The 27,555-nt window shown below is 32.0% G+C and overlaps 5 protein-coding genes and 1 non-coding gene across 7 annotated transcripts; 2 read left to right on the top strand and 4 right to left on the bottom strand.

Annotated features, from left to right (window-relative positions):
• Positions 730–6,011, top strand: LOC109332962 (protein MID1-COMPLEMENTING ACTIVITY 1-like). The gene is made up of 9 exons (XM_019568148.1): positions 730–829; positions 1,048–1,099; positions 1,249–1,673; positions 1,773–2,188; positions 2,366–2,466; positions 3,596–3,667; positions 4,135–4,241; positions 5,392–5,485; positions 5,834–6,011. Exons 3-9 carry the CDS (start codon positions 1,284–1,286, stop codon positions 5,884–5,886), a joined length of 1,233 nt encoding a protein of 410 aa, XP_019423693.1. The 5' UTR covers positions 730–829; positions 1,048–1,099; positions 1,249–1,283; the 3' UTR covers positions 5,887–6,011.
• Positions 8,573–17,018, top strand: LOC109332803 (SKP1-like protein 1A). The gene is made up of 4 exons (XM_019567854.1): positions 8,573–8,893; positions 9,434–9,617; positions 10,118–10,123; positions 17,008–17,018. Exons 1-2 carry the CDS (start codon positions 8,597–8,599, stop codon positions 9,605–9,607), a joined length of 471 nt encoding a protein of 156 aa, XP_019423399.1. The 5' UTR covers positions 8,573–8,596; the 3' UTR covers positions 9,608–9,617; positions 10,118–10,123; positions 17,008–17,018.
• TRNAE-UUC lies at positions 10,295–10,366 on the bottom strand. Its single transcript has one exon. It is a non-coding gene; the product is annotated as a tRNA-Glu (tRNA).
• On the bottom strand, positions 12,567–14,220 carry LOC109332802 (protein FD-like). Its single transcript, XM_019567853.1, has 3 exons — positions 13,693–14,220; positions 13,400–13,477; positions 12,567–12,969 (listed from the first exon to the last, which is right to left on the bottom strand). The coding sequence occupies exons 1-3, from the start codon at positions 14,155–14,157 to the stop codon at positions 12,898–12,900; spliced, it is 615 nt and encodes a 204-aa protein (XP_019423398.1). The 5' UTR covers positions 14,158–14,220; the 3' UTR covers positions 12,567–12,897.
• On the bottom strand, positions 19,332–22,736 carry LOC109332800 (la-related protein 1C-like). 2 transcript variants are annotated; one of them, XM_019567851.1, is made up of 7 exons: positions 22,097–22,736; positions 21,474–21,521; positions 21,041–21,383; positions 20,812–20,968; positions 20,616–20,706; positions 20,086–20,157; positions 19,332–19,985 (listed from the first exon to the last, which is right to left on the bottom strand). In XM_019567851.1, the coding sequence occupies exons 1-7, from the start codon at positions 22,508–22,510 to the stop codon at positions 19,677–19,679; spliced, it is 1,434 nt and encodes a 477-aa protein (XP_019423396.1). In that variant the 5' UTR covers positions 22,511–22,736; the 3' UTR covers positions 19,332–19,676. The 2 variants fall into 2 exon arrangements, with proteins under 2 accessions (XP_019423396.1, XP_019423395.1); XM_019567850.1 differs by having other exon boundaries at positions 21,041–21,521; positions 22,097–22,735.
• On the bottom strand, positions 24,320–26,251 carry LOC109332801 (NEP1-interacting protein 1-like). The gene is made up of 5 exons (XM_019567852.1): positions 25,788–26,251; positions 25,222–25,400; positions 24,999–25,082; positions 24,729–24,896; positions 24,320–24,612 (listed from the first exon to the last, which is right to left on the bottom strand). Exons 1-5 carry the CDS (start codon positions 25,939–25,941, stop codon positions 24,490–24,492), a joined length of 708 nt encoding a protein of 235 aa, XP_019423397.1. The 5' UTR covers positions 25,942–26,251; the 3' UTR covers positions 24,320–24,489.

Raw genomic sequence — 27,555 nt, forward strand, 5'->3', positions numbered from 1 at the left:
TTTGTCATTAAAAATAAAGGGAGACACATACACTTATATATTCACATTAATGGAGAAGATTTTTGTTCGCGAAAAACTTCAAAATATTCCAAGCTCATTGTAAATGGCAAGTGCTATGTGATTCATGCACACAGAATGCTCCAACCTTCATTGTAAATCACAAGTGCCAACTGGCTCAGCATTAAAAAAAAGAACAACAATCCTCTCTAATATTAATAAAGATATAAGTAGTTGTTTTTATTCGTATTTTTAATAGTAAAAACAATATAATTTTATAATAAACAAATAGATAAACGTATTATAATATTATCTTTTATATATTATTACGTGGTACTTGTCACATATTCCCATTAACTGAAAATGACTCTTCATTCATTTTCCACTAACAGACACACAACTAAAAGCTTGGAGAACGGAAGGGACAACAACCTGTCTCATAAAGAATGGCAATATCGTAATAAGGCTAGAAAACGAAGACCAATAACGTACTTGTATATATGTGACCAGCTTAGTGGGGCAAAGCAGCACTTGTTGAGTCGGAAGCTCGACAATAATGAGTTAGACTTCTCTCCATCAACGGAAAATAAAATGCTATACAAAATAGAATAAAAAGATAGTTATGTTATTCTTTTTATATTTGTAATAATATTTTTATCTTAAAACTAAGTGTAAAAAGATCAATTCTCTCCAATAATAATAGTAATGATATCTGCAGAAAGCAAAGAAAACAGAACAGAAACAATGAGCTATTAAAAGAAGAGATATATAAAAAGTGATTCATAACAATAACAACAGGTGCTTCTTCCCGCAAAACAATGCTTCTCTTCACGTTAATTCTATGCCTTTTCTCCTTTTTTTTACAACACTTATTAGAATACATTCAAAACAAATGAAAAATAAAACCTCACTTACTATTTTTTTAACTGTTTTTATTTGTTTCATAAAGTTAAATAATGAATTAGTGATTGTGGTTTTATATTTCTTCAGTGTCAATATTTGCTGGTTCATATTTAATTTTTTAATAATTCCATTTGCTATGTTTTGCAGTGCACGTGTCTCTGAATCTTCCACTGTTAACATTTTGATGCTTTAATCAAAGGTAACATGAATTATATTATCTCATCATTGCATAGATAATTTTTATGTTTTGTTATTATGAAATTGATTGAGTAAATATTGAAATGCAATTTTGGGAATTGAAGCTATGAACTGAGTTTGATATGGGTAGATTTTTGTTTATTTGTTAAGGTTGATTTGGATAGAGCATGTGAATTTGGGAAAACATGGGGGATTTTGCAAATGTGGCTCAATTAACTGGTTTAGATGCTGTGAGGTTAATTGGTATGATTGTAAAGGCTGCAAGTACTGCAAGGATGCACAAGAAAAATTGTAGACAGTTTGCACAACATCTCAAGTTAATTGGAAATTTGTTGGAACAGCTCAAGATCTCGGAGTTGAAGAGGTACCCGGAAACTAGGGAGCCATTGGAGCAACTTGAAGATGCTCTTAGAAGGTCTTACTTATTGGTTAATAGTTGTCAGGACCGAAGCTACCTTTATTTGTTGGCTATGGGTTGGAACATTGTTTATCAGTTCAGGAAGGCTCAAAATGAAATTGATAGATATTTGCGGCTCGTGCCTCTCATTAGTCTTGTAGACAATGCTCGAGTTAGGGTATGTGTTAATCTTAAATCTGGTTAGTTGTATCTATTATCTCTTGTAAATTTTGGTGTGACAATGGTTAATATTCTATTGCTTTTATGGAATATTCAGGAGAGGCTTGAAGTTATTGAGATGGATCAATGTGAGTACACGCTGGATGATGAGGATCAAAAGATTCAAACAGTTATTTTAAAACCTGAGCCTGATAAAGATGATGCTGCAGTGTTGAAGAAAACTCTATCTTGTTCTTACCCTAACTGTTCTTTCACTGAGGCGCTCAAAAAAGAAAATGAAAAGCTTAAACTAGAGCTGCAAAGGTCACAAGCAAATTATGATATAAATCAGTGTGAAGTCATTCAACGTTTATTAGATGTCACAGAAGTTGCAGCTTATTCGATTCCGGAGAAGTGTTCACCTGAAAAAAGTCATAAGAAAAAGGAGCACAACTACTCTGATGCCAGTGACGACAACTGTCATTCACCTGATGAAAATTACCATACAAAAAGTGACAGTCTTTCAGGATCGAGGTGATTTACTTCTCTTTAACTTTCATGTGTTTCAGGTTCAATCAGGATAGTTTGTTGATCAAAATCAGAATATTTGTGTGAATCTTTATGCGGTCAATACTAGTTATTCAAAAATGAAAACATTTGTATTTATTTTTCTAACCGACTTGTGATGCTTATGTGTGTGGGCTCAAACAGATCAGCAGTTTCCCAAAAAGATCTGCTATCAACTGGAGGTTCATATCAGCAGGATGATTGGCATACTGATTTACTTGCTTGTTGTTCCGAACCTTATCTTTGTATGTTCTCCCCTGCTTGACTTTCTTTACTTTTGCTCTGCTAAAATGATTTGTTTAATATTAAAAATATATCATTTTAGATTGTGTTAATTAAGTGATTTAATTCTATTAGATTTTAGTGTAAAATGAAAAATGTGTTCGCTTAAAACCAAAATAATCAATTTCTATTGTGTTTCCTGTTTTGTGCCTTGTCTCTCCCTTAGAACACCAATTATAATCAAGCTACTCAGAGTAGATTATGGGATTCTTAACAAAAATGTTTCATTCTGTTGAAAAGTATAATATCAAACAAACACACTGTTAATTGTATAGTGTTTCACTATATTTGTAGCCTTATCAACAGGAATGTCTTTCATTATGCATTTCCACTATGAGAGCAGTACAACATCACAGCCTTTATTAAGTTATTGTGCATGATGCTAAAACCCTTAATTCTGATATCAAAATTAATTTCTGCCATTATCTTAAGGTTTATCTTTCATTTTTTTTATAGGCAAATGTTAGTATTTCAGTATTTATTCTTCATACTTTTATAAATTCATTGTAGACTCGTTGTTGAAGTAACATGATTTGACTTATTTTTTTCCTTTCTTAGACGAGAAAATAAACAACATCTATATGGAAAAAAAATACCAACCCCACTTATTTTAAAATACTGTTATGATTCAAATTCAACTTTCTTTCTTTCTCATCAATTTTTAATTCCCATAATTTTCTACGTTTGTGGCTTGGATGAGATGTTTTTCAACCCTTAATTGGACGAAAAATTGATGACTTCTTGAAAACTAGAAAGAAAGTTAGGAAATAAGATTGATCTGGCTTGCATGATGTGCATGAAAAACATATGTCGCTGCACAACTTTTTTTTTGTGAATCTCAAATGAGACTATAGGCCCGTAGTGGCAATTGTGGAAGCCACTTCTCTATGTACTTTTATCTTGCATGCTGACTCGTGCATGAATAATTGTAGTCCTGTTAAGCACAAAAAACAATTTTTTTTTATAAAATGGAAAGTTAGATCACTCTGAACAATACAAAATGCTAGGGAATAATAAAAAGGTAAAATCAGCTTAACAGTTCTCTCCAATTCCTCTACACTTTTCATCACAAGTAATAGCATTTGATTACAGGTATGACGACATTCTTCTGTCCCTGTGGAACATTTTCAAAGATTGCTACTGTTGCAATGAACAGACCCATGTGTAAGTTAACTGTATTATATTGTGTTAGCATTAAAGTGAAGAATCTATGTCTGAGTAATGTTGATGTTTCTTGCCATCATTACTAGAATATAAGTAGATCAAGTTGATATCAGACATTATACCTTCAAGTTATATGTGTACCATAGAATGATCTCTTGCTTGGTTTCCATGACTTTTGTGGGAATCTAGAGTGATGGATTTTGAAATATTGATTTCATCAGTTCAACTGAAGATTTACAATAAGCTATATTTTCTTATGTTGTGTAGACTAAAATCATTTGAAATATCTTGAACAATACCAGTAATGAAGACATGACTTTATGTTATTAAGGCCTTTTTTCTTCAACCGATGAGGTTAATGCTAAGGGCTTTTAACGTTGAAAATATTTCTCATTTTATGCCATTCATAGCTTCAGTCTAGTTAATTTGAAACACATAATCCATTATAATTTTACTTCTTTTACCAGCTTCCGGGGATGCATGTAATGAATTGATGGCATATTCATTAATTTTGTCTTGCTGTTGTTATACTTGCTGCGTAAGGAGGAAACTTCGTAAGATGTTGAACATCACGGTAATGCTCCCTTCACATAAATATTAACTCCCATCCCCTTTACTTTGTCTTTTATGTTTTTAGGTATGTAGATATATTTAGCTTTATTGAAGTTGCATGAAATCGCATATAAAGCTTTTTTTTGCCAGCATTGCTCACTGGACAATGTAAAGTGTATTCATATTATTCCAAGGGATATATTTGACGGCTATTTTCCTAAACACGATATAGCAACTCATAGGCAGTAGTTGTTCAGTGCTTAGTATCTGATAGAGACTGGGGATAATTGATAGTATTAAGCTAGGAAAAATGGAGCTCAGCTCATGACGGTAGAGATTTGACTCTGAATACGCAGAAAAAAACAAAGAGAAAGAAGTAATACCCACAAGTCCCAAACACCAAGGGAACTCCTTTCCACACGTTTTTAGATCGGCATTCTGCCTCCTCTATATGCTCCACTAGCTCCAGCATTCGCTCCTCCATTCATTATTGTCTCTTTTCCATCAATTGCTGCCTATCCTCCATCCTCCTCTTGAACTCATCTAATCTAGCTTCGGTGCATGCTGATACCAGTCATGGCTACCAGGTTCAGGAGTTCAATACCAAATTGATAAACTGTGAAATAGTGGTAATATTAAGCTACAAAAAATGGTACTCAGGTCCTTACAACAGAGGTGTGCCTCTGAATATGCAGGAAAAAAAAACAGAGGAATGTTCACTAAGTACATTGCTTGCCTCTCCTATTTGTCTCACCCTCCTTTTAACCCTCACTCTAAGTTGATTCTTCTCTATCCCCTCATAGCTTCCCAGTTTTCCTTCTTGCATAACAACCTTCTAGGCCATTATTTCCCAGCCCTTGTTGGCCTACAGGTCTATCACTCTCTAATCATCTAGTCTTGTATATTTTTGCACTTACCAACTCCTAATTATTTCAAAGTAGAATTTGATTGTCAAAATTTCAATGTGAGTTAAAAGAATATATCAATCATGTATTTGTTGAGATTTGAGCATACTTGATGTGTTTGCCGGTATTTGTCGGGAGCACATTTGCGGTCCCACACTTTCTGACCAATCATATGCCCATGGACATGGAGTGGCACAAAGTGTGGAACAGCAGATGTGTACCCGTATTTTTCGATGTTTCATTACTCACAGTTAAATTTTATGGTAGGGGGGCTTTATTGATGACTTTCTCTCTCATTTGATGTGTTGCTGCTGTGCCCTTGTGCAAGAATGGAGAGAAGTGGAGATCCGTGGGCTTAGTGGTATATTCTCATTCTGAAATGTTACCTTTCAAATTCACCTCTAACATGTCTTGGCTCTGATGAGGATCGCCTGTTCACCAACAATGTCTCATTCTCTGTCCCAAGTCAATCACATATCGACACGTGAATAAAAGAAAACTTTTAAAAACAAAAAGTATTAAAAAGTAGTATTCTGATTGGTGGCTTGAGACAGGAAATGAGACACTGTTTGGGACAGGTGATCTCTGTCCATCTTGGCCTTGTATTTTTTTTATACCAATTTATGTTGCTTTTCTAATTAGTCTTGCTGATCAATGCTCAAGTTGTGTTGGAAATGTTTTGATGTTAAATCATTCATTTTTGTTGTAGGTCTTGAGAAGACTAAAACAAGCCCTCCACCCTCCCAGTACATGGAATCTTAAGTGAAATTTTAATTTGGTTGTTTAGAGATTCAAAGGTCTATGAAGACCTTATTAAATATAGAGGCTATCTGATATTGTAATTCTCTAAAACACAAAAGTATAATAAATCTTATGCATTTTTCTAACTTTTATATGGTTCTCCCAGCTATGCCCAATACAAATCTAAATGATATTTTGGTGCTAGCACCACCTAAAATTTACTCACTATAAAGTTTTTTATACTCTCATCCACAATTCACTATTAATTTATATTACTTTTGTTAGCGAGTTCATGATGATTTATATATGAATGGTACATGATTTACTGACAGTGTAACAAAAATTACTATTATATTGGTTAGATTTTAAACTCTTTTAAAATATAAGAGTAATGTTAAGATACTAATAACTTATGATGAGTGGCAATTTAATTAGAAGATAGATAAAAAGGACTAATAAGTCGAGCCCAAAAAATTACAAGAAAAAAAAACCTGTGCTATTAGGATTATGGAAGAGTAAATAATGAAGTAAAATTGACTTAACCAATGTATAAGCATGAAAGTGCAAGTGGTAGAACCAAGTTTTTAAAGTAATGAGATAAGGTGTGATTTAGTTTTTATTTGGTACGTGTAAAACTAAATCATAATATTTGATTGAGATATATCAATAAATGGAAGATGAGTTTTGATACAATTTTTATTTAATATATGTAGAAGTAAATTAATAAACCTATAATATAAAACACTGATATTTTTATTAAAGATGAAAATAGACAATGTAAATCGATGGAAGCGATATACCATAATTTTGTAAGAAGCTAACTTGATGTATTATACGATGTGAATGCGTTGGAAAATAAATTTAGACTCTATTAATCCGGAAAGATTAGATATTAGATTAATTTTATGATATAATAATGTATTGGATTACAGATATTGCAACAACAAATATTAGATATATATTCTATAAGATTTGATTTGATTGGAAAATAAATTAAATTAGACTATTATTATATCACATTAAAATATAAATAATAACAATTAAACCATAATCTTATCAAGCAAGGTTGGCTCAATGTATTGGAAGATATTATAATTCTCTATGTACCCAAAAAAAGTATTGTAATACACTATGATATTATTGGTCGTGTAATCTAGAAATTGATTTAAATCTCATTTTATTTACATACCCCAATGCATCTTCTAAATGAAAGAAAAAAATATATGAAGTGAGTTTGTTTCATTGTTTAATTATTATTGAATAACTTATGTAAATACTTATTATGCTCTTTCTACATCACACATTCAAGCAACTTAGAGGTATAATGATACAATATTTTTTAATAAGAGTGAATGGACTTTCAAAGGAAGATTGTTCAAGATATTATATATTTTTTGGATTTAATATATACACACAAACAAACAGTATAACTGTCTTTTATACAATCAATAAATCATATTAGTCATCGTTGACGGTCAAACAAAAGTAATCTAAATTAATGGTGAATAATGTGTTGTCAGTTTAAAAAAAACTTTACACTGACAGTCTATGAAGCACGGATTCGTCAAACACCCTCACGTGTCGGTGTCCGACGCGTATCCCTGCCGGATACGCTCGGATTCGCGAAAGATACGTATCCATAGAGTATCCAAAAATTAAAAAAATAAAATAAAATAAATAAATATTAAGACACGTATTCGATTCATTTTCAATAAAATATAGGATATATGGATTCGTTTTCAGAAAAGTATATGATATATAGATTCGTTTCTAATAAAACAGAATAAGATATATTCATTTCCAATAAAACAGGATAAGATAGACTCGTTTCCAATAAAATATGATAACATAGATTCGTTTTCATTAAAATAAGATAAAATATATTTGTTATGAAGGGCAATGATTTTATGATAGATTTGTTCTCATTAGAACAGAACAAGATAGATTTGTTATAGAGGCAGTGATTTTAAATTTCCATATTTTTTACTTTGGATATTTTGATTTACACTTATAATTTTATCATATTTTATGTGTTTTTATTATTTTATACGCGTATCCCTAAACGTATCGTATCCTGTATTTTGGAAAAAATACATGTCGATGTATCGGATACGTATCGTACCCGATACACGTATCAGTATATGTGCTTCATAGCTGACAGTATATGTGCTTCATAGCTGATAATGCCCACATATTAAATTCAAACTCTATTTTTTCATGGTTACACTTGCACTTGTTAGTGTATACATATTAAATTCTTTTTACATGGTCTGTAATATGATAATAATAATAATATAAAAGATCCTATATTTTTTTAGGGGATCTACTAGCTCGTCATCGTAACAGTCAATTTTATGAACATATAACGATTTAGATTTACTTACTAATATAAATCATTTGATTTTCCTATAATTAATGACTAGGATTAAGAGTAGAATAAAAAATTTGATGATTAAGATAAAAAAAAACTTCAAAAAAAACTTACTCTTTGATGAATTAAGTTATCTCTCCATATTTTTTGAAGGGTGAAAAGATATAGAAAATTATCGGGATTGATAAAGATATAGAAAATTATCGGGATTGATAAAGATTAAGAAAATCATTAACGATAGACAAAGATATGATTCAAAATTAGTCTGTTACTTAATTCCCTCCCTATAAATAGAATCTCTACCCCTTTCTTCTTATTCAGAAAAATCTCAATCTCTCTCTCTCTCTTTCAAATTCAACAATGGCAACAACACCAAACAAGATCACTCTTACAAGTTCCGACGGAGAATCCTTTGAGGTTGATGAAGCGGTGGCGCTTCAATCCCAAACCATCAAACACTTGGTTGAAGACGGTTGCGCTGACAATGGTATTCCTCTTCCTAACGTCACAAGCAACATTCTCGCATTGGTTGTAAAGTATTGCAACAAACATGTTGAGCCTTCGGATTCTGACAAGAAATCTAACGATCAAGATCTTAGGGCTTGGAATGCTGATTTCGTCAAAGTTGACCAGGCTACACTCTTTGATCTTATTCTGGTAACTTTTCTATTTTTTTATGTTTAATTTATTATATCTAGTTGTTTTTGTGGTCCAAGTTGGGTAATTTTTGTGGGGTTTTTTGAAAATTGGATTTTTTTTATGGGTGGTTGAAATTCGGTTTTTTAAGGTTCAGGGTTTTAGAAAGTTTGGTTTTTTATGGTTTTATGGCTCGATTGTTTTTCGAATTTAATTGGGCATTTGTGTTTGGGTTTCTATTTGAGATTGGGAATTGTTATGTTTCTAATTGTTGTTTCACAGTTTTTTGGGAATCGTGAATTGTTCTATATAAAACTTGATCAGGTGGTGTTTTTATGGTTTCTAATTGTTGTTTCACATGTTTCTATGTAGTAATGTGTTAGTGTTTTGTGAACATGTGTTAGGTTCTGAACTTGATAGGATCAATATTTTTTCTGTTCTTCTGTGTCTTAAGTCTTAACTGAGTTTGTTTTAATAGTTTTATGGTTTCATGAGTTTTGTTTCTATATTTTAAGAAAATAAATAGTGGTTTGTGATGACATTTTCTTAATCTTGATATAGGCTGCAAATTATTTGGACATAAAAAGCTTGCTGGACCTTACATGCGAAGCTGTAGCAGAAATGATAAAGGGGAAGAGTCCTGAGGAAATTCGAAGGAAATTCAACATCCAGAATGATTTCACCCCTGAAGAAGAGGACGAAATTCGTAGGGAAAATCAATGGGCATTTGAATGATCTTCTTTATCTATTCAAATCATGTTCTAAGTAGCTTACTTATGGATTAATATTATGCTTTTTTGTTTCATTATCAAAGGCATGCCAAGTGGATTTTTCTATATATATGATTGTTTTATTTTCATTACTCCTATTTCTGTTTCCTGTGTTCTTAGTTTTTCCAAAGAATGTTTCTATCTTACTTATGAGCGCATCCTTTTGTCCTATAGTTTATGAACTTATGTGTTATGCGATTATGATTAGTTAGAAAAAATATATTTGAGGTAAAATTTAATTGTGAAGTATTTTTTTGACTTGACAAGCTCATTACACATGAGAAAGACTTGTGTGGATGCATATATATATATATATATAGAGAGAGACACACAACTAATAAAATATTGTCAACACATTAAGAATTCAATTCCAATTAAAATTTAGTTCTAAATGATAGCAGCAAAAAACATAAATACACTTGTCTCTAAATATGATGTAACGTATGTGTTTTCATGTAAATTTTTCTCCATTACATACAGAGTGTTATTTATAGTTTATACAATTGGGTCATAGATGTCTATGGTCATAAAAAGTGATGATCAAATCTAACTAAATGTTTTGTCCATATATTCGTAAGAGACCAACATTAAAGCACATACATAAGCTTGGTTTCAAACTCAAATCGTTCAAAACAAAAACAAAAACAAAATGTTCCGTTGCCGGGAATCGAACCCGGGTCTCCTGGGTGAAAGCCAGATATCCTAACCGCTGGACGACAACGGAGCTTGTTGTTTGATGAATGAATTGTTCATTCAAGTTTCTACCAAGATAATATTTTATAGAATACTAGTAAGTGTTTCACAAGTATTTACCCATTTTCTGAAACATATAAAATATTTTAATATTCCCTTCACATTTTATTATCTTCTTCAAAAGGAAATACTTTAATTACCTTATAAATGGGGAGGTGACGTTGTTGATTTATATCCAAACATGTCTTTTTATATTATATACACATGTTGAGTTATGACTTTAATATCATGTAAAGTTTCATTTTAAAATTAAATAACAATAAAAGTAGTACTTTGTATCATTGTATGTATTTAAATCATTACCAACAAATTCAAATAATTATTGTGTCTTTCAATCTAACAAAAGCCATGAAAATTGGGCTTTACCCATCAAATACGCTTAATCATGGTGGACCTACATATCCTCTTCATTTATCAAGAATTGACCTTATGGTAAAATTCTAAATTATGAAACATCTTTTCCGGAGTTGTTATTGACTTGTTTACAATATCAAAGTTTTTTATATTGTCCAAGAAAAATTTAACACACATTGTTAACATTGTAGTGAATGCCAATGGACGATAAAATGCTAATAAGATAATACTTTATGTAACAAATAGGAGAATGTTGTGTTGGATTAGTAAATGGACAATATATGATTAGAAATGAAGGCATCTGAAGAAAATTGAATAACTCATTGTAAGAAATATGGTATAATCACATCGTAGATGTTTTGGACATATGTGAATGTGACTAGTAGATGCTCCCATAAAAAGATTTGATACAATAGAAAATAGTCTAATCTTTAAAAAAGAAGTAAGACAAAAAAAAAACAAAAAAAAAATACTTAAACTAAATGGTTGTATATAAACTATTCACATTAGTCTGATAAATTAAAATTAATCCATAATGTTTTGTTTTGTGGGCATGCAAAATCTATATTCATAAACTGTGTTTTAAAGAGACTGATTTTCATGTTAGAAGTTAGTTGTTGATATCTACACACACAAAATTAAAAGAAATACTATCCAACACAAATACTTAAGCTTTAATGTATAATTTGTTAATTGCCAAGTCTTCCATCTCGAATTTTATAAGTCAAAAAAGGTTTTTTTGAATATATATATATATGGATAATATTTAGAATCCGAAATTAAGTAATTACCACATACTTCCTATTCATCAATAAGCATCCCGAAAGAAAAATCAACTTAAAATATTTTAGACATCAATTACCGATAAATGGGAGAGTTGAGAGCCATAAAGTGAGATCGAGACAAATTTAAAATAAAATGTAATAATAGTTAGTATATCAATTTTATACATTATCATTATATTATGTATAATTTATATTTAATCATCATTAGAAAGTCATCTAAATAAATGAATGAATAACTATACTATTAATATAGATATTAAGAACGTGACGCATGGACAAAAATGACATTATTGTCAAAATTGAGTGAGGTCATGGACTTTTCTTTTTTCAAAGGATACGATAAATAAAGGAATATAAAAGAAGAGATAGAAATAGTACCTTGTAGAACTTCAACAATTTTAGATTTAATGGGCGTGGCTAAGTTTTTTATATGTCGGCACATAATCTACATCACAAACTCTAAATCCACATAATATTGCAAAAAAACAAAACAAAACTTCTACTAACATAATATTAAAATTAAAATCTTATTTATTGAAAATTCAACATTATAAATAGTATTTGACAATGTATTCTACATTACCCACTTAATTAAAAAATATAATTAAGATGTGATCTACTCTACCTACTTCATTAAAAAATAATTTAAGTGACAATTTGACATTATAATTAGATAAAATATTGATCCACTCTACCGGCATCTACTTCAAAAAGAGTAAAAGATGCATCAATGTAAGTGTGTTTTTTACGTTATTAGTCTATCGTTCATCATTCATTTTTAATCATAATAACTCTTACATAGAAATTATAGATAATGTATCAACTATGTATAAATTTGTACACCGCAAATGCATAAATATTGCAATTGTTTCAAAAATCAAAAGTTGGGCTCTAATTTGCAAATAATGGCAGTGATGGAAATGGGTTGGGATAAGAACAAAAAGAGACCCTTCTACTGAGGCTATGTCCTACCATTACCCACTTACCCCTTAGACCACTTTTTCTGCTTTTGACATGAATAACAAAAATTGCTAAACGTCAAAAACCATAGGAACAATTCCATAAAAGACCCATCACAAATTAACTCCCATCTTTTGGTTGAGGACCCTACAATGGGAAATGCAAAAGCACCTTCTTTCTCACACATTTTTTTTTGCTTTATAAAATATATATTCCCTTAAGCCAATGTCTATCTAAAGAAAGATTCAAAAGTGGAACTTGGAATAATTACAACCACAAATCTAGAAATAAAATAAAACCCATTACATCATCATCATCATGCACTACTACTGAAAAGGGTGAAACAAAGGGTATTTAGGGGTTAAAAACAACAAGGGTACTAATAGATCCATCTAGATATTTCTCAAAATGGTGCAGTAGATGTTCGATATAGTGTGTTCTTCTTCTTTTGCTGACTTGCTGCAGCTTCATACAACTGCAACCAAACACATATATAGTAGGGACAATAATAATAGTAATAATAATAATACCATTCAGGTAAACCCTCAAGACCAATCAATTTATACTATTAATAGTCCAAATATGCAATGCGTAGAGTTATGGAAAAAACACTGCTTAGCTGCATTATGAAAAAATATATATATGAATGTTCCTCTAAAGTAATAATAGAAAATAAAATGGGATAATGGATGGAGCCGTTCACTCAATCTCAGTTATCCATTTTCTTAAATCAAACGGAACATAAGGGTAAGTGATAAAATGATGAGAAAAAAGAGAAATTTTAAATAATTTTTAAGTTTAACCCTTATGGATTTAAGAAAATTAATGACCGAAATTGGGTGTAACTAATGTAACTTAACTTTGGTGTAAACGGATCTCTTTGTAATAATATATGACCCACCAACCTGTTGCTGCTGTCTCTTGAGCCTTTCATTCTCTTCCTGCAACAGGTCAACTTTAAGCTGCAACTCTTTTGTATAAGCCTGAACAAATAAACAAACACCAAACTCAGAGACATGTTAACCAAACCATTTTCTTAAAAAAAGAAAGAAAGAACAAATTGAAACACTATATTAGGTGTTATAATGAGTTAAACAATCTATCATGTATTTTGTTGAGTAATAATAGAGGAATATATCATGTTTTTTATTGACCAACTAGAACAAGAGATAGATAGAAAGAAGGAAGCAACATTTGCCTGCTTTCTAGCTCGTGACCGTGCAGCAGATTCACGATTCTTGATCATACGCTTGTTTCTCCTTTCCCCAGGGTTGAAATCTGGTAGTTCAGAAAACCTCTTGCTCTCAAATGGGGTTGTAGTTGTAGTAGTAGTAGTAGCAGTAGTTGTTGTTGTAGGGAAGCAAGGTAGCTTTGGATTAGTATTAGGGTTTTGGGTATGTAGTAAATGTGACTCCTTAGAAGATCTAAGAGAAGAATCAAAATGAAACTCAGGGCGAGAACAACTAAGACTAAGAGCAGTGACTGGAGTTGGTGGTGTTGGAGAATAAAGGGAACGAGTATTTGAACAAGTATTTGTTGATGGGTCTATGCTCAAAAAATCTTGAAAGATAACTCCTCCAAAAGTTGAACTTTTACTCATGGATGAGCGTGTGTTTTGTTCATTCAAAGAAGCAAGGTTTATGTCTTTCCAAACCTCTTCCATGTTGTGTAGTAGCACTAGCACTGCTTAACCTTAAAAGACAACAAGAGTTTGTTAAAGTTGAACAAAAAGGGTTTCCAAAACCTCCTGCTAGAGTTGAAAAACATGAACAACAGAAGAGTGATACTTTAGTTTGAGGGTAGTGTTGTTCTTGTTTGATGATGACAACATTTGGTTAGGTGAGAAAGATGATAGAGGCAGTGTTTTTATTGAAGCAAGCACAGATCAATACTAATGTTGTCAATCAAATTTATGTGTATAATAATGAACTTGTTTACTTTTAAATAATGATATGAATGATGTAGCTGTGATAATTTATAGAGGAATTGAGAATAAAAGGAAAAAAAATTGTATTGTAGAGTACTATTGCTAGTTGCTATTACTATTCTTGTATCCATGGTTGCTTGAAATTCTTGCAGCATTCTGTCCACACTTTTGTGTGACTAGTCATATCGGAATCTAGGCACGTGACAAACGAGGCCACTCAAAGCCCAATGGTCCAATATAACTCATAAATAGTAGTAGCCTCTCTTGCAATACAAGTTGAATTTGTTGGGTGGAAATAAGAGGAACAATGGGTGGAAAATAATAATTACTATAGACAAGATAAAGTTGGAAAAAGAATAAAAGAGGAAGGAAGAAAGTTTCTTAGTTTACACCTTTTTTGCATTCATTCTTTCTTGGAGGAAAAGGGATGGAAGAAAAAGGAAAGGACATTGCTTGTTTTTTTTCACGACCTAATAAGTAATTTCTTATAATTGTTTGATAGGAAGGGATTCACTTACTTTAATAGTAATTGGAAAAAACTTACTTTACATTCTAGTTATTTTTTTCGAAAAATCTAATGGTTTAAATTAGTGAGGTCTAAACTATTGGATTTCTCAAGAATATGTCAAACAAGATACTTTTGGTTTTTGAATTTTAAAGCTGAATTCAAAGTTGAGCAAGTGAATTATATGATTCTTGAAGCTCCATAGTGAGACAATTTTGTGGCTCGTGCAGTCCAGCCCATGGGACCACTAGGACTAGGCCTTATTACACCGGGTCGAACGAGAGGGGTTTCAATTAACCCAACTCGTTTTGCCAACTCGGATTTTAGTTTTCTAGACTACTTAAAAGAAAGAAACAAAAAAGTACTTTAAGATCCTCTCTTTTTTTACCAGAGTTTTAAGATCCTCTTATTTATAACTTTGCATAAAAATGTAAACAAGTTATAATTATAGAAGTGAAAAGGCAAGGCCAAATATAAACGCTCCATACAATGCTCCTAGTCCTAGGCAATGAAGTAAAAGTTCTATCGTACCGGTCGGTTCGATCGGAAAACCGGCGAATCGGACTCCTAACCAGTATGGTACAGATGTTGAACAGACCAAGTATTAAAACCAGTGAACCGACCGATATTTGACTAAACTGACCGGTTTATACACATAATTAATTTTTTTTTAAAAACTTAAAAACCATTACAATGTGACCATTTTTCCAACCCTTATTCAATACTTCAATGCACATGCTTTCAAGGCATACTTATATTACATTTTTTTGTTCCTAACATTCATGTATAATCTCAGTGACATTTGTGTAATCTTGGAGTATGTCTGAATATAGGATTTGGTGCAAAAATATAATCTCGATATGAGACAACTTTAACTCTTTGATGTTAAATGTTAAAACTCCAAATTTAATTTATTTGTTTTGTAGAGTGAGTTGTGAACTTGTGTCATTTATTTATATTTTGCAATTGTTAAGTGATACTTTTGGATTGATATATGTTTTGTAATTTAGACTTTGAATTTGTTAAAGACTTAAAATTGTTTGTTTATGTGAATTTTGATTAGATTATGAATATGAATTATAAATTTGAGTATCTACCTATTTGAATTTTTTTGTTATAGTTTATATATATAAATATAAGTAGGTATGTCCGGTTTAACCGACATACGGTTTAATTACTAAACCACCGGTTAAACCACTATACCAATATCCTAACCAATTTGATAATCGTACAATTTTAACAACACTAGTCATTGGTATTCTTAAAATAAATAAATAAAATTATACAATCAAAATTACTCAGATAAAAATAATTATTCTAGTTAAATGTAATAAGAGTTTTATCGATAATAACAACCATATCTATGTTCCTAACCTTCTCACGCAACCGGTCAATGATTGGTGTGATGTCTATCAACATGCACTGTACTTAACTTGACGAACTCATCATGTCCTTCAATATGCATATTTTCTTTAAATTACTTCAAGTTCCGAAGAATATATGTTGTCAATCTAATAAAATAGATGTACATTACGGGTCTTTAATGCATAGCACCATTGTGCATTGTGTGATTGTGGGTAATTGGTTGTACTAGTTCACATTCTTCATTTATACTACTATTAAATGACAAACCATGTTTAAAGAGTATTCGGATAATTAAATAAATATCATTTTTATATTTTAAATTTATCCATATACTTATTATATAAAAATAAAATATGTTTAATATAATCAAACGTATATGATTTCTAAGTTATGCATTTTTTCGGTACATGTAAAGATTTGAGCTCAAGTAGTAAGATTTTGTCAAATCACTACCTATCTTAACACACAAACTAATTATGCATCAAATGTTGCACTCAATAAGAATGTATTACATAAGCTCTATTTTCTATGTTCATATCAATCGTTATCTTAAAAAAATGAATCATGCACCTTAAATTAGCACGATGCAATATTGCAGCATTAGCCAAAGAAAAAACACAGCTAAACATGAAACATGTTATGCTTTTAGAAACCAAAACCAACCAACCACATTCCCAAAATTATGTGCAGAGGTTTGAGAGACCACAGCACAAGAGTCAGTCCTGTGCTGTTCAGCTGTCAACTCTATATTAAGGGTACACATCTGCTGATGTTTCACAGTTTTTGCAACTCCATGTATCATGTGTTTGTGATTGATCAGAAAAAACATATTTAAGTTAAAATTTAATTATTAAATATTTTTCTGACCAATCAAAAGTTTATAGCACATGGAGTGACACAAAGTGTAGGGCAGCAAATGTCCTCCCCTATATTACTATCATGATAAATATGAATTTATATCCTCTCCGATACCGAGATGATAATTATGTTTTAATTTATAATTTTAAGAATATTATTATAAATAAAATACAAGTTTTATTACCTTTTACATTTTCCTACTTCATTTCCCCAAAAAATGTAACCATTTTCTCAAATCAAGGCATGTGCCTAGTTCTTCCTTACAATTCTTCTTTTGTTCACTTCTCTCCACACTTTCCATTTTCAAAATAACATTCCATATGAAGAGGAGACACAAATTCCTTTAAATTCTCCTTCTACTTCATTACTAGTGTCATGTACTAAAATAAAACCAAATCGTGCAGCATTTTTATTTTCCCTTTCTATATACAAACGTTTGGGATTACCATGTTATAGTAACAGTTGAGAAATGTAGGAACTTACCTAAGAGGGTCATCGCTATTCGCTAGAATCGAGGGTTGCTAGCACTTGCAAGTTTCAATGATGAAGGCTAACGAAACCTTTCAAAGAGAGTTTGATTGATCTAGACCCAACAAGCTAGCATTACTCGCTCTATAGATGATGTCAATGAGAATCTGAGTCATCATGTTTACACGTTTGAATAGTGATTGATATACATATTTTATAGGAACGAGACTCTTCTCCTGCATTAGAGAGGAAAATAAAATCAAAAAAACAACGAAAATATTATATATAATTACATTTTTATCTTTATATTTATTATGAATTTATGATAAGACAAATTAATACTTAAAATTATATGAAAAACTTAACTACCTTTTCTATTAATAGAAATGAGTCTAACCTATTTTATAGAGTAGGTTCACGTAGTTATTGCAATTTGCAAACATATGTGAATAATAGTTTATTTAAGGAGAATAACTGAATAAGTGTTGTAATTAAGGATGTCTCGAATTAACTGAAATTTTAAATTGGAAAATGATCCATTTATTATTTTAAAATGTAGTTATTGTATTTGTTTATCAACGTTTTATTAATATGTTAGAATTCCTTAAAGTGCTGAACAACACTATTTTTAATGTAACAATATATATTGATAGTGCAAGGTTGCAAAGGCAAAAATCCCTCGTCCTAAACAGTATTTTATTCCATATTCTAAACTAATCAAACTGATCAGAGTGCTATATTTTATTACTTTTTACTTTTAAATTTTTTATTTTATCCACATATTAATACATGATTAACTCATAACATAGAATAAGACACCATTAAGAATAAGTGATCCCGTGCAAATGACATTGTCCATTGGTATATAGAAGTTGGAGAGGTTAGTAACTATTGGATGTTTTTGAGTGTCTACACAGGAGGAGCTAGACCTAGAGGTAGAGTCAGTCCTACGTAGTTGGAAGCAAAAGAAACAGAGAAAAGGGTGAGGGCTGTTAAAAACAGCACATGCTTTCTTTTCCAATGCGCATTTGTCCACTTCCACTTCTAAAAACCATTTCCATTCTAAAGGGCGTGGTATTTGGATTGCTATGTATAGATTCGTCTAGTATTATTTCACAGACGTTTATAAATATATACCAAATATGAATATGTAGACGTTTATAATTAATAATCGAATTCTAAATTGATTCGTATATAACGGATGTAGTAATTTAGAATCTTTAACTTAAAGTACTTCTCTTTTTTGTTCTTATAAAAATAAATCGAAATCCATCCCTTTCATGTTAATTTGTTTATAACTTGACAGGGAACACATCAACTAAGTCTTATTTAGAAAAGGTCTAATTAATTTTTTATAGAACTTTTGATATATGATAAATGTTAATCTAATTGTATAAAACCTTACTGAATCCCTAAGGTCGAGAGTAATTCCTGAAAATAACATTTGTTAGAGAAATAACCACGAACCCCAAAAACAAAAAAACAATTAGTTCCTTATCAAAAAAGGTGAGAGAATATCATTAATAGTGAGACGCCAACCATAGTCACTATCAAGGGAGACTATAGTAGACATGGTGGAGTAATGAGAAATAGGGAGGGTTTTTTTTGTAGGTATTTACTAAAAAAACCATTTGTTATGGGGAAATGTTAAATTCCATATTTTGGGTGTATAAAAGAAGAAAAAAAATATTTACAAACAACAATCAAAGATTGCCAAACCATCCCGTTTATAAGGGTGAGAACATTATATCCAATAAAAACAAGTTATCACAAGAGTCATGCATGCTATTAGAACAACAAAATGAAAAATAAAGTCCTTCCTGTTGGGGGAGGAAGGGAAGGGTTACCCTCTTGGTCCTTTTTCCTGTTTTATGGTACTTATTTTCTTTCCATTATTCAACCATGTTGTCCTAAATATACCTTGTAAGAAATATTGTCTTGTTGTGCCATATGAAAAAGGGGGAAAAACAAGACCATCTTTTAATGTGTGCTTCCAGTGTCCTTATCAAGACCTCTCAAAAACCATGTGTTGAAGTAAGTACATTCACAGACCACAGCTCTAATTTCTTGCTGAAATAGAATGATCCGAACCTTGAACACCAACTTGACCAGAACCCTCAGTAGTGGAAAACTGCAATGGGTTATTCAAATTCCCAAATGAAGGTCTATGTTGTGAAGCATCATGCACAACATCCAGCCCTCCAACACCATCATAGTTAGGTGATTCAAGAGCTATATTTTGAACTTGTTCTGCTAGCATGTCATGATTCGACGTCCCAAGGGTTTGAGATTCTGTGACATTAGGAAGCTGAACAGGAGGGGGCATGATCCATTTCCTCCAATCATTTCGTCTCCTTATTTTGTCACCCTATGGAACAAAGACAAATAAATTTATTTAAAACACGAGGTTGGGTAGAGAGAAAAATGTGAATTAACTAAGATCTGTGATGCAAAGCTAAGAAATATACCTGCAATTCGACGACAGATGAAGTCCAAACAGCATCTAATATAAGTTGGATGTTGTCAGTCAACTGCATGACCTGACGAGAAAAATAAATATCCATTAGGTAATGGACGAAGCTACGATATATGATGAACTCCATCACATCTGATCGTTCCTAATAATTAAAAGCTTTCTCATTCCTATTATAATGATGGTGCTCGGATTTGTGTATAAACAAAATAATATTACCAAACCTATGTTTTCATTCATATTATCCTATTTCAGTGAAGGAGCTCCATATAAAAGTTAAAACTTCTTCCCAGTTAACCTATTTTCGTCTGAAGGAGCATTGCTATGGGACAAAAGTCATTCTCTTGTATTTATTTATTTCTCTAACATTAATCTACCAAATTTCCTACTATCATTTTGGGTTTCTATCAATTACTAAATTCTTTAAAAATAAAAAAGTATACATATATTATGAGTTAGCCATAAAAACAAAAAGAGCATTCCATCTTACATAAGGAGAACAATTATATTCCCCAGACAACTCACTTTGTTGAAGCCTGCTATTAATTTTATAGGAACCCAGCCCTGGCTATCCATGCTCTGCCGCAAGAATGTATCTTTAACTAAATTCTCATTACTGCAATAGACAAGTTGTGGTACGTCTACAGTCAACTTTTTAAACCACTTAATGTCAAGAAAACAACAAAAACTGGATACTAACTGACCGAAGTAAGAGCAGTACCTAAAATAGTAGTCAATCTGGTTGACTACCTTAGCATGCAACTGAGGGTCTGGACCTGTAAAGAAGAGTGGTGGCATTTGAGCCATAAAAGAAACACCTGTTAGTGAATCTGGCGGTGGAGGTGGACCCGGGAAAAATACCACTGCAGGTGCTAGTTCTGCAAATGAATACAGTCATCAGAGCACAAACATATCCTGAAAGAATTTTCCTTCATATTAATAGAGCATACCAGGAAATCCAGCAGGGCTACCAAAAGGCCGCATTGGTGGTACTGGTGGGTGAATAAATTGAGCAGAACTGGAAGGTGGTCTTATAAACCTTGGAGCAGCCCTTGGTGGTATATGAGTTTCTCTACCATTAAAATGTCGATCAGTATTCCATTCCTGACCCCGTCTATTCCCATAGCTGCGATGGTGAGCATCATTGCCTCTCTGATGAGGACCGCCATTACGATTTCTATATGAATTACGCTGCTGTGGATGATCATTAGACACAAACCCACTTCTTTGTGTATGGTCCCTGGGAGAAGAGTTGTGGGATCCTGTAGCTGCTGTTAAAACTTGGGCTGCAGACTGTTGTGGGTGGCCACCACTAGTAGATGCATTTGAACTATTGTGTTTGAACAACTTGTGATGAGTTGGCACCATATTGTTTACACTTACATTACCACTGACTTGTCTCTGTGAAGAGGAAGGCGTATTTCTGGTCCCCTGTAATTGGAACTTAAAAAATAGCAATGTCTACGTGTATATGATAGATCAAAACCACAAAATAAAGAACATAAATGCCATCAAGATGAGGAGTATGGTTTGTTTTCCATTTCAATTTTCAGATTATACATTTTCATCAATCACTTATGTTTAGTTTATTTCCCTAATTACTCAGCTTTGTGGAGGAAATGGTGAAAACAACATTTCACAAAAGTTTGAAAAAACGAAAACAAATATTACTGTATCAACTGAAAATAAGAACTAAAAACAAATCAAAAACCCAAACCCAAACACAATCACTTACTTCACAATCCATCCATTTTGTAAGATACAGAAACTTGATCTAATACAGTTTCTACAGGCTACAGCAGCTACAAGTATTTTTCATTATTAAAAACAATTAAATATTTACATGTTCTAAATTGTTCCATGGTAAAGTAAATCAGTCAAACCATTCACATTTTAAAAAAATCAACTAAAGTATACTACAAAAGACAAACATATCTAACTAGTATGAATTATCAAAATATCAGCGATTGTTATAACAACGGTATCACTAGACTGAAGAACGAGACCTGAAATTGAGGCACAGATGATGATCCATTCAACAAACCATTCGACGACGACACTTCTGGTTTCGTTGAAGCTCTCGCAGACGCGGACAACGACGGCCAAAAGACAGCATCCATGACCGGCGGCGTAACCTCCAAAGAAGCTGCGCCATTGGAAGAGGGCTTATTCCATACAGGCCTCTTCACACTACCGCCACTACTCGCACCGCTGTTATCGGAGCTCTCGGCGGAGCAGCTGGATTCATCCACCGTCACGTCATCGGAGGAATAAGGTTCAACAACGGCGGTCACTGCCGACGAAGATGAAGGAGCATCCACAGCGGTCTCCGATTCAACGCGAACAACCTGGTTCCACGGCGAAGAGACATGGCGGCGCGACTGGTGGTCATCGGAGGAATGGTTACCGGTGATGGCCATAGGTGTTTATGGGTTCGATGAGATGATCGAGTTAAGAATGAAGTTTGATTTGATTTGAAGACAGTGTTTTAGGGTTTTGATGAAACTGTGAAGCGAAATGTGGAAGAATTAGGGTTCCAAAATTTGAGCGATCTGATCGCAGTGGAAGAACAACAACTACAATTTCCCTTTGTGTGTCAAAGAAAAGAATGCTTCAGATGAAAGGTTTTTCTCCTCTGTGGCATGCGTGTTTACCAAAATACCCCAAGTTATTTCCATGCTCTTTCCAATAAGACTTTCCCGAGTTGTTTCTTATACTATTGTTAATTATTTATTATTAATTTGTATTATTTTGCTTAAAGGTCAATAATAATAGTAAATGATTCATTGATAATGTAAAAATGCTTATATTATTAGTATATACATATTAAATCCTAACTTTTTTTACTTTTCTATGGAGATTAAGAAATTAAATTAGGATTACATTTATCCATTATTTTAAGCTTTATAGAAATAATTCTTTTTGTAAAATAATTTTTTTTATTATCTAAGCTAATTGCCAACACAAACTTAGATTATAAAATAAGTCCCAAAAAAAGCTCTAGCAAAAAGATAAGCTTAGTGTCAATGTTATTGTTTTCAATCCTAAGCTTGCCACACTTTACAGTATATTTTTTTTCTATGATGGATTTACATTGAACTCATTGAGAGGAAGCAAAATTATGGTATTCTTAGTGAAACAAGCACATTATTGTGCTTGTGAGTTGCTGAAGTTATGCATATTTTTAAGCATATAAACTAATTAGGAAAGTATAGTAGTGTTATGAATAATGTGAATAACCTCACCCTATATTATAGGGATCACGAATCTCTCATGTGAGTGTTTTAATTCCCAACTGATGCTATTTACTTTCAGGAATCAAATATGCAAATGTTAATCTCAGATTCTAAAGGGACACGACAATATATTTAATGTGACACGTGAATATATCATGGCAACATTGCTGCTTGTGGTGGCTCATATCAAATACACGTGATATTACTTACACCTTTCCAATTCATGTACCATCTTTTTTTTTTTTTTCCACAGGTATCTCGCACTGGAGCAATCCTGTCCGAGCCGGTAACATTCACAAGTACGTGAGGCTAACTCTCCCAATATTTCATAATAATGTAACCATGTTAATAAACTGATTATTAAGCTGATAATTGACTTGACCATAGAATTCACATTTAAAATTGTTCTGGGCTTTTAAGTGTCCATGTAAATGCTTCTTATACTATCTCACAATATCTTAATGGAAATCTTGAATAATGAATATGAACGGAGTCAAGGATAGGAATTTGAAATCTCATCATTGGTGATTGACAAAACTTAACTTCCTGCTAATACATACTTCAAGTGATATGGATATATGTATTTTTTAATGCATATATTTTTTCGTATTACCAAGAGTATTCCTTCACCTTTTCAGGTAAGGAAGTAACCCATTTCGGGCTTCTTTGTGAATGTTCATTCCAACAAGTGTGGCGGCTCCCAGAAATTGAACTCTCGACCTTGAGGATCTAGTGAGGCCTTACACAACTAGACTAAGCATTGTTGGTTTGTTAATGCATATTTGAGAATATAGATGTCAAATGAAAATGATGATATATATGTAATTTGCACAAGATAATGTTCAATATAGCAAACACCTACCTCTAAATGATCTCAGGTAAGATTAGTTTCTCATGTTCTTTGCTCCATAAAATAAAGATTAGATAGAACATAAAGGTGTGGGGGACCAAGATCATTCACTCATTTCCATATACAAGAAATGGAAGCCCATAATTTCAAAACTTTCTTTACACTAATTTAGTACAATGATACCATTCATAACTCATATTGCTCCCACTAGATAACCCAGTACAAGTCCTAGAATTAAATAAGCATATGAACAAAATGAAAAGAAAAAAAAAAGGAACTTTTTTACTGTTAATTATATGCATATACACAAAAATTATAGATCCCTTCTGCATAATGGACAAGAAGCATGCCTCAAGAGCCACTTATCTATACAAGGTAGGTGAAACATGTGATGACAATGAGGTAAGCTTCTAACTGTTTCTCCATGCTGAAAATCCTGCATATGCATCAGTACACAAGTGTAAACATCGAAATCCGCAAGCTAAATAGCAGCATTTTATGGTATATAGAGATTAGTAGTGATATTAACAATGAAAACTGCAGAAAACAAACCTGGAGGCAAACTGAACAAGAAACTCTTTCGCCAGAACCATCGATATTGTTGTCACTAGTAATTTTGATTTTCGGGATTTTCTCAACTGAATCTCCTGATAAACCTTTTGAACCACCGATGTCAAAGATGTTTTGAACCTCATCAAAGCCGGTTTCAACAGCACCCATCTGGTAAGGAAGAATAGAGGTGTCAGCAACATGAGAGTGCATAAGCAAATTTCGATCTCGTAACTGTAATAACCTTATCCATTTTACAAAGAGCAAAATTACCTGACTTTGAACAGCACTCAACATAGCCGGACCTATCCTCTCACGCACAAGTCTCCCACTCAATAAGCTAGCAATAACATCAATCTGCATAACTCAACAACATTAGGCTAAACAACATGCCATTGAAAATCATAGAAGATTGTGACAAGGCCACATAATAAGCATTTATAAAACCTATAAAAGATCTCATTTTGACAATGGCACCGAAAACTGAGTTACTCACCAAGTATAAGAGACAACCAATTCCAGATTCATCAGATTTCCAAAGAACAAGAGAGGACTCAAACACTTCAATGGAAAAAACAGCTCCTGATATAGCACCAACACCAGCCCCTCTAATGAAGCCACTCTCAGTTTCTTGGCCTATCAAAGCTCCAGTCATAGCCCCTAACAAAGTCCCCACTGTAGAGAGAAAAACACTGGTCATTAAAGCTTGTTGAAATTGAAAAACATGAACAACAATTTTGGATGTTTTTGAGGAAGAATAAATAGCTAACTAAGATGAAATAACTGAACCATGTGCAAAACATTGAAATTGCAGACCCACACCCCAAGTTTCATTTTTTCACACAGATTTTCATTTTTTTATTTTAAAAACGATCATTTCTATAAAAATAAATTAACAAAAGTGCATTTTTGTGTTGAACACACGCTGACATTAAGAAATTCAACAGAAACAAAAAAACCCAAAAATTAAAAAGATAGCAAACAAATTAGAGAAAAACAGAAGCAAATCAATAAATGTAACAATGGGAATTGAAACTGTGTAAAGGGTGGTAAGAATCGAACCTAATGCAAAGCAAAAGGTCAAGATCGCAGAGAAAATGTTCCCAATGATGGCAGAGACAGCGAGGGTACCAATTTGTTTAACCCTCTCAACGAAATTCCCAAAGGAACCGAACAAAGGGGAACGCAAAGGACATGAATTTGGCGAAAACTCCATGTGGGTATCTCAGAAATTGAACCAATTTGAAGAAACAATTCTTAATCCAATACTCAAATGAAATTGGGTTTAAAGAATAATATAGAAGAAAAGGTTCGGTTACTTAGCCATGAAGAAATGCAAATGCGAAGAAACAAACATGAACCAACTCGCATTTAAAGCTTCTGTGCCTTAACGCCATACCCATTCTTCTCTCTCTATCTCTTCCTCGTTTTCTTCTTCTAAAGCTTCCATCAAAATATTTCACTCTAATTATTACGCCTTTTTTTTTTATGAAAAATTAAGGTTTACATTTTTTTTAATGAAAATTTAAGGTTTGGTTGCGACATATAACAGTGTGTGTTTTATTGCATTCAACAGTTTGATGGGTCACGAGAATATGATAGGATTAGTCTCATCTCATGTATTTAACAATTAAGTTTGATGCGTGATGGAAATATTATGAACTCATCACACAAATCAAATTCTGGATCTGTGGATCACTATATCAATATCTTGTTGCTTCATATTAATTAAGTATTATAGAATTTTCATATTATTAGAGGCGTCAAAATGAGTTACATGTATGGGTTCAGACTAAACTGAACCGGGCTAAACTGAACCTGACTAAAAAGTTCGGATATATTTTATGCATATTAAATCATAGCTGAAATATGCCCTACGCGGGTTGTGGGTTGTGACAGGCTGAGTCATATAATACTAAAAATATTTATTTAAATTTTAACAAAGAGCTTAAAATCTGTCATCATCCACCATTGATTTGTATTACTTTTGTTTGAGAGTCTGTGGTTAATAAATCAATGGTGGATGATTGACTGACAGTGTAATGTTTTTTATACTGTCAGCACACCATCCACCATTGTTTTGTATTACTTTTGTTTGAGAGCCAATGATGGTTAATAAATCAATGGCAGATGATTGACTGACAGTGTAAAAAATATTTACACTGTCATTGTATATATATTAAATCCTTTAACAATTTTACTATATTTAAAATATATATGTAATTATGAATCATTTGATATTAATGTATAACTTTTTAACACACTTGTTATGCTCAATGCAATCAAACTTCTTATATATATATATATATATAATGTATTGTATTTGAGTTAATACATAATGTCAAGTCCACATATATGATTTTTAACATAACTCATACTAAATCTCTCATTTTTATTGGATTTTTTCTGTCTAACACAATATAATTTGTTAATTCATTTTAATATATAAACATTTGGAAACTATTAAAATATTATCACTTTTTTATAGTAATGGTAATATAGACTCAAGTTTAAAATGAATTTTATATGTCAAAACATAATCACCAACGTAATATATGATATTTATTCTTTACATTTAGTATAAAGTTCTTTTGTATGTTATTTATCAACACTTTTAGTGTGGACTATTATATTAAATTTGGTTATATGGAGTTCTATATGGTAAACAATTATGTTATCTTTTAGTTTTGTTGTAAAAGTTATTTTCTTTATTATGTTTTTATAGTACAAGTTAAATCTAGTTAAATACACAATTAAGAATGAAATGTGGAATATATATGGTTTAATGTATTTTTATTTCATTTGATACACTATTTTGTTATTGTGATCA

Source organism: Lupinus angustifolius, chromosome LG18, assembly GCF_001865875.1.
Source record: "Lupinus angustifolius cultivar Tanjil chromosome LG18, LupAngTanjil_v1.0, whole genome shotgun sequence".
NCBI classification, from domain to species: domain Eukaryota; kingdom Viridiplantae; phylum Streptophyta; class Magnoliopsida; order Fabales; family Fabaceae; genus Lupinus; species Lupinus angustifolius.

Coding starts and splice junctions, on each gene's coding strand:
- LOC109332962 (XM_019568148.1), top strand. CDS start 1,284: ATGGGGGATTTTGCAAATGTGGCTCAATTAACTGGTTTAGATGCTGTG. Junction 2,189..2,365: donor GACAGTCTTTCAGGATCGAG/GTGATTTACTTC, acceptor GGGCTCAAACAG/ATCAGCAGTTTCCCAAAAAG. Junction 4,242..5,391: donor GTAAGATGTTGAACATCACG/GTAATGCTCCCT, acceptor ATTTTATGGTAG/GGGGGCTTTATTGATGACTT.
- LOC109332800 (XM_019567850.1), bottom strand. CDS start 22,510: ATGGCCATCACCGGTAACCATTCCTCCGATGACCACCAGTCGCGCCGC. Junction 20,969..21,040: donor TAGCCCTGCTGGATTTCCTG/GTATGCTCTATT, acceptor ATTCATTTGCAG/AACTAGCACCTGCAGTGGTA. Junction 20,158..20,615: donor TAATAGCAGGCTTCAACAAA/GTGAGTTGTCTG, acceptor TTTTCTCGTCAG/GTCATGCAGTTGACTGACAA.
- LOC109332801 (XM_019567852.1), bottom strand. CDS start 25,941: ATGGAGTTTTCGCCAAATTCATGTCCTTTGCGTTCCCCTTTGTTCGGT. Junction 25,401..25,787: donor GACCTTTTGCTTTGCATTAG/GTTCGATTCTTA, acceptor TTCTCTCTACAG/TGGGGACTTTGTTAGGGGCT. Junction 24,613..24,728: donor CTTGTTCAGTTTGCCTCCAG/GTTTGTTTTCTG, acceptor ATGCATATGCAG/GATTTTCAGCATGGAGAAAC.
- LOC109332803 (XM_019567854.1), top strand. CDS start 8,597: ATGGCAACAACACCAAACAAGATCACTCTTACAAGTTCCGACGGAGAA. Junction 8,894..9,433: donor CACTCTTTGATCTTATTCTG/GTAACTTTTCTA, acceptor ATCTTGATATAG/GCTGCAAATTATTTGGACAT.
- LOC109332802 (XM_019567853.1), bottom strand. CDS start 14,157: ATGGAAGAGGTTTGGAAAGACATAAACCTTGCTTCTTTGAATGAACAA. Junction 13,478..13,692: donor GGTCACGAGCTAGAAAGCAG/GCAAATGTTGCT, acceptor TTATTTGTTCAG/GCTTATACAAAAGAGTTGCA. Junction 12,970..13,399: donor TCAAGAGACAGCAGCAACAG/GTTGGTGGGTCA, acceptor GTTTGGTTGCAG/TTGTATGAAGCTGCAGCAAG.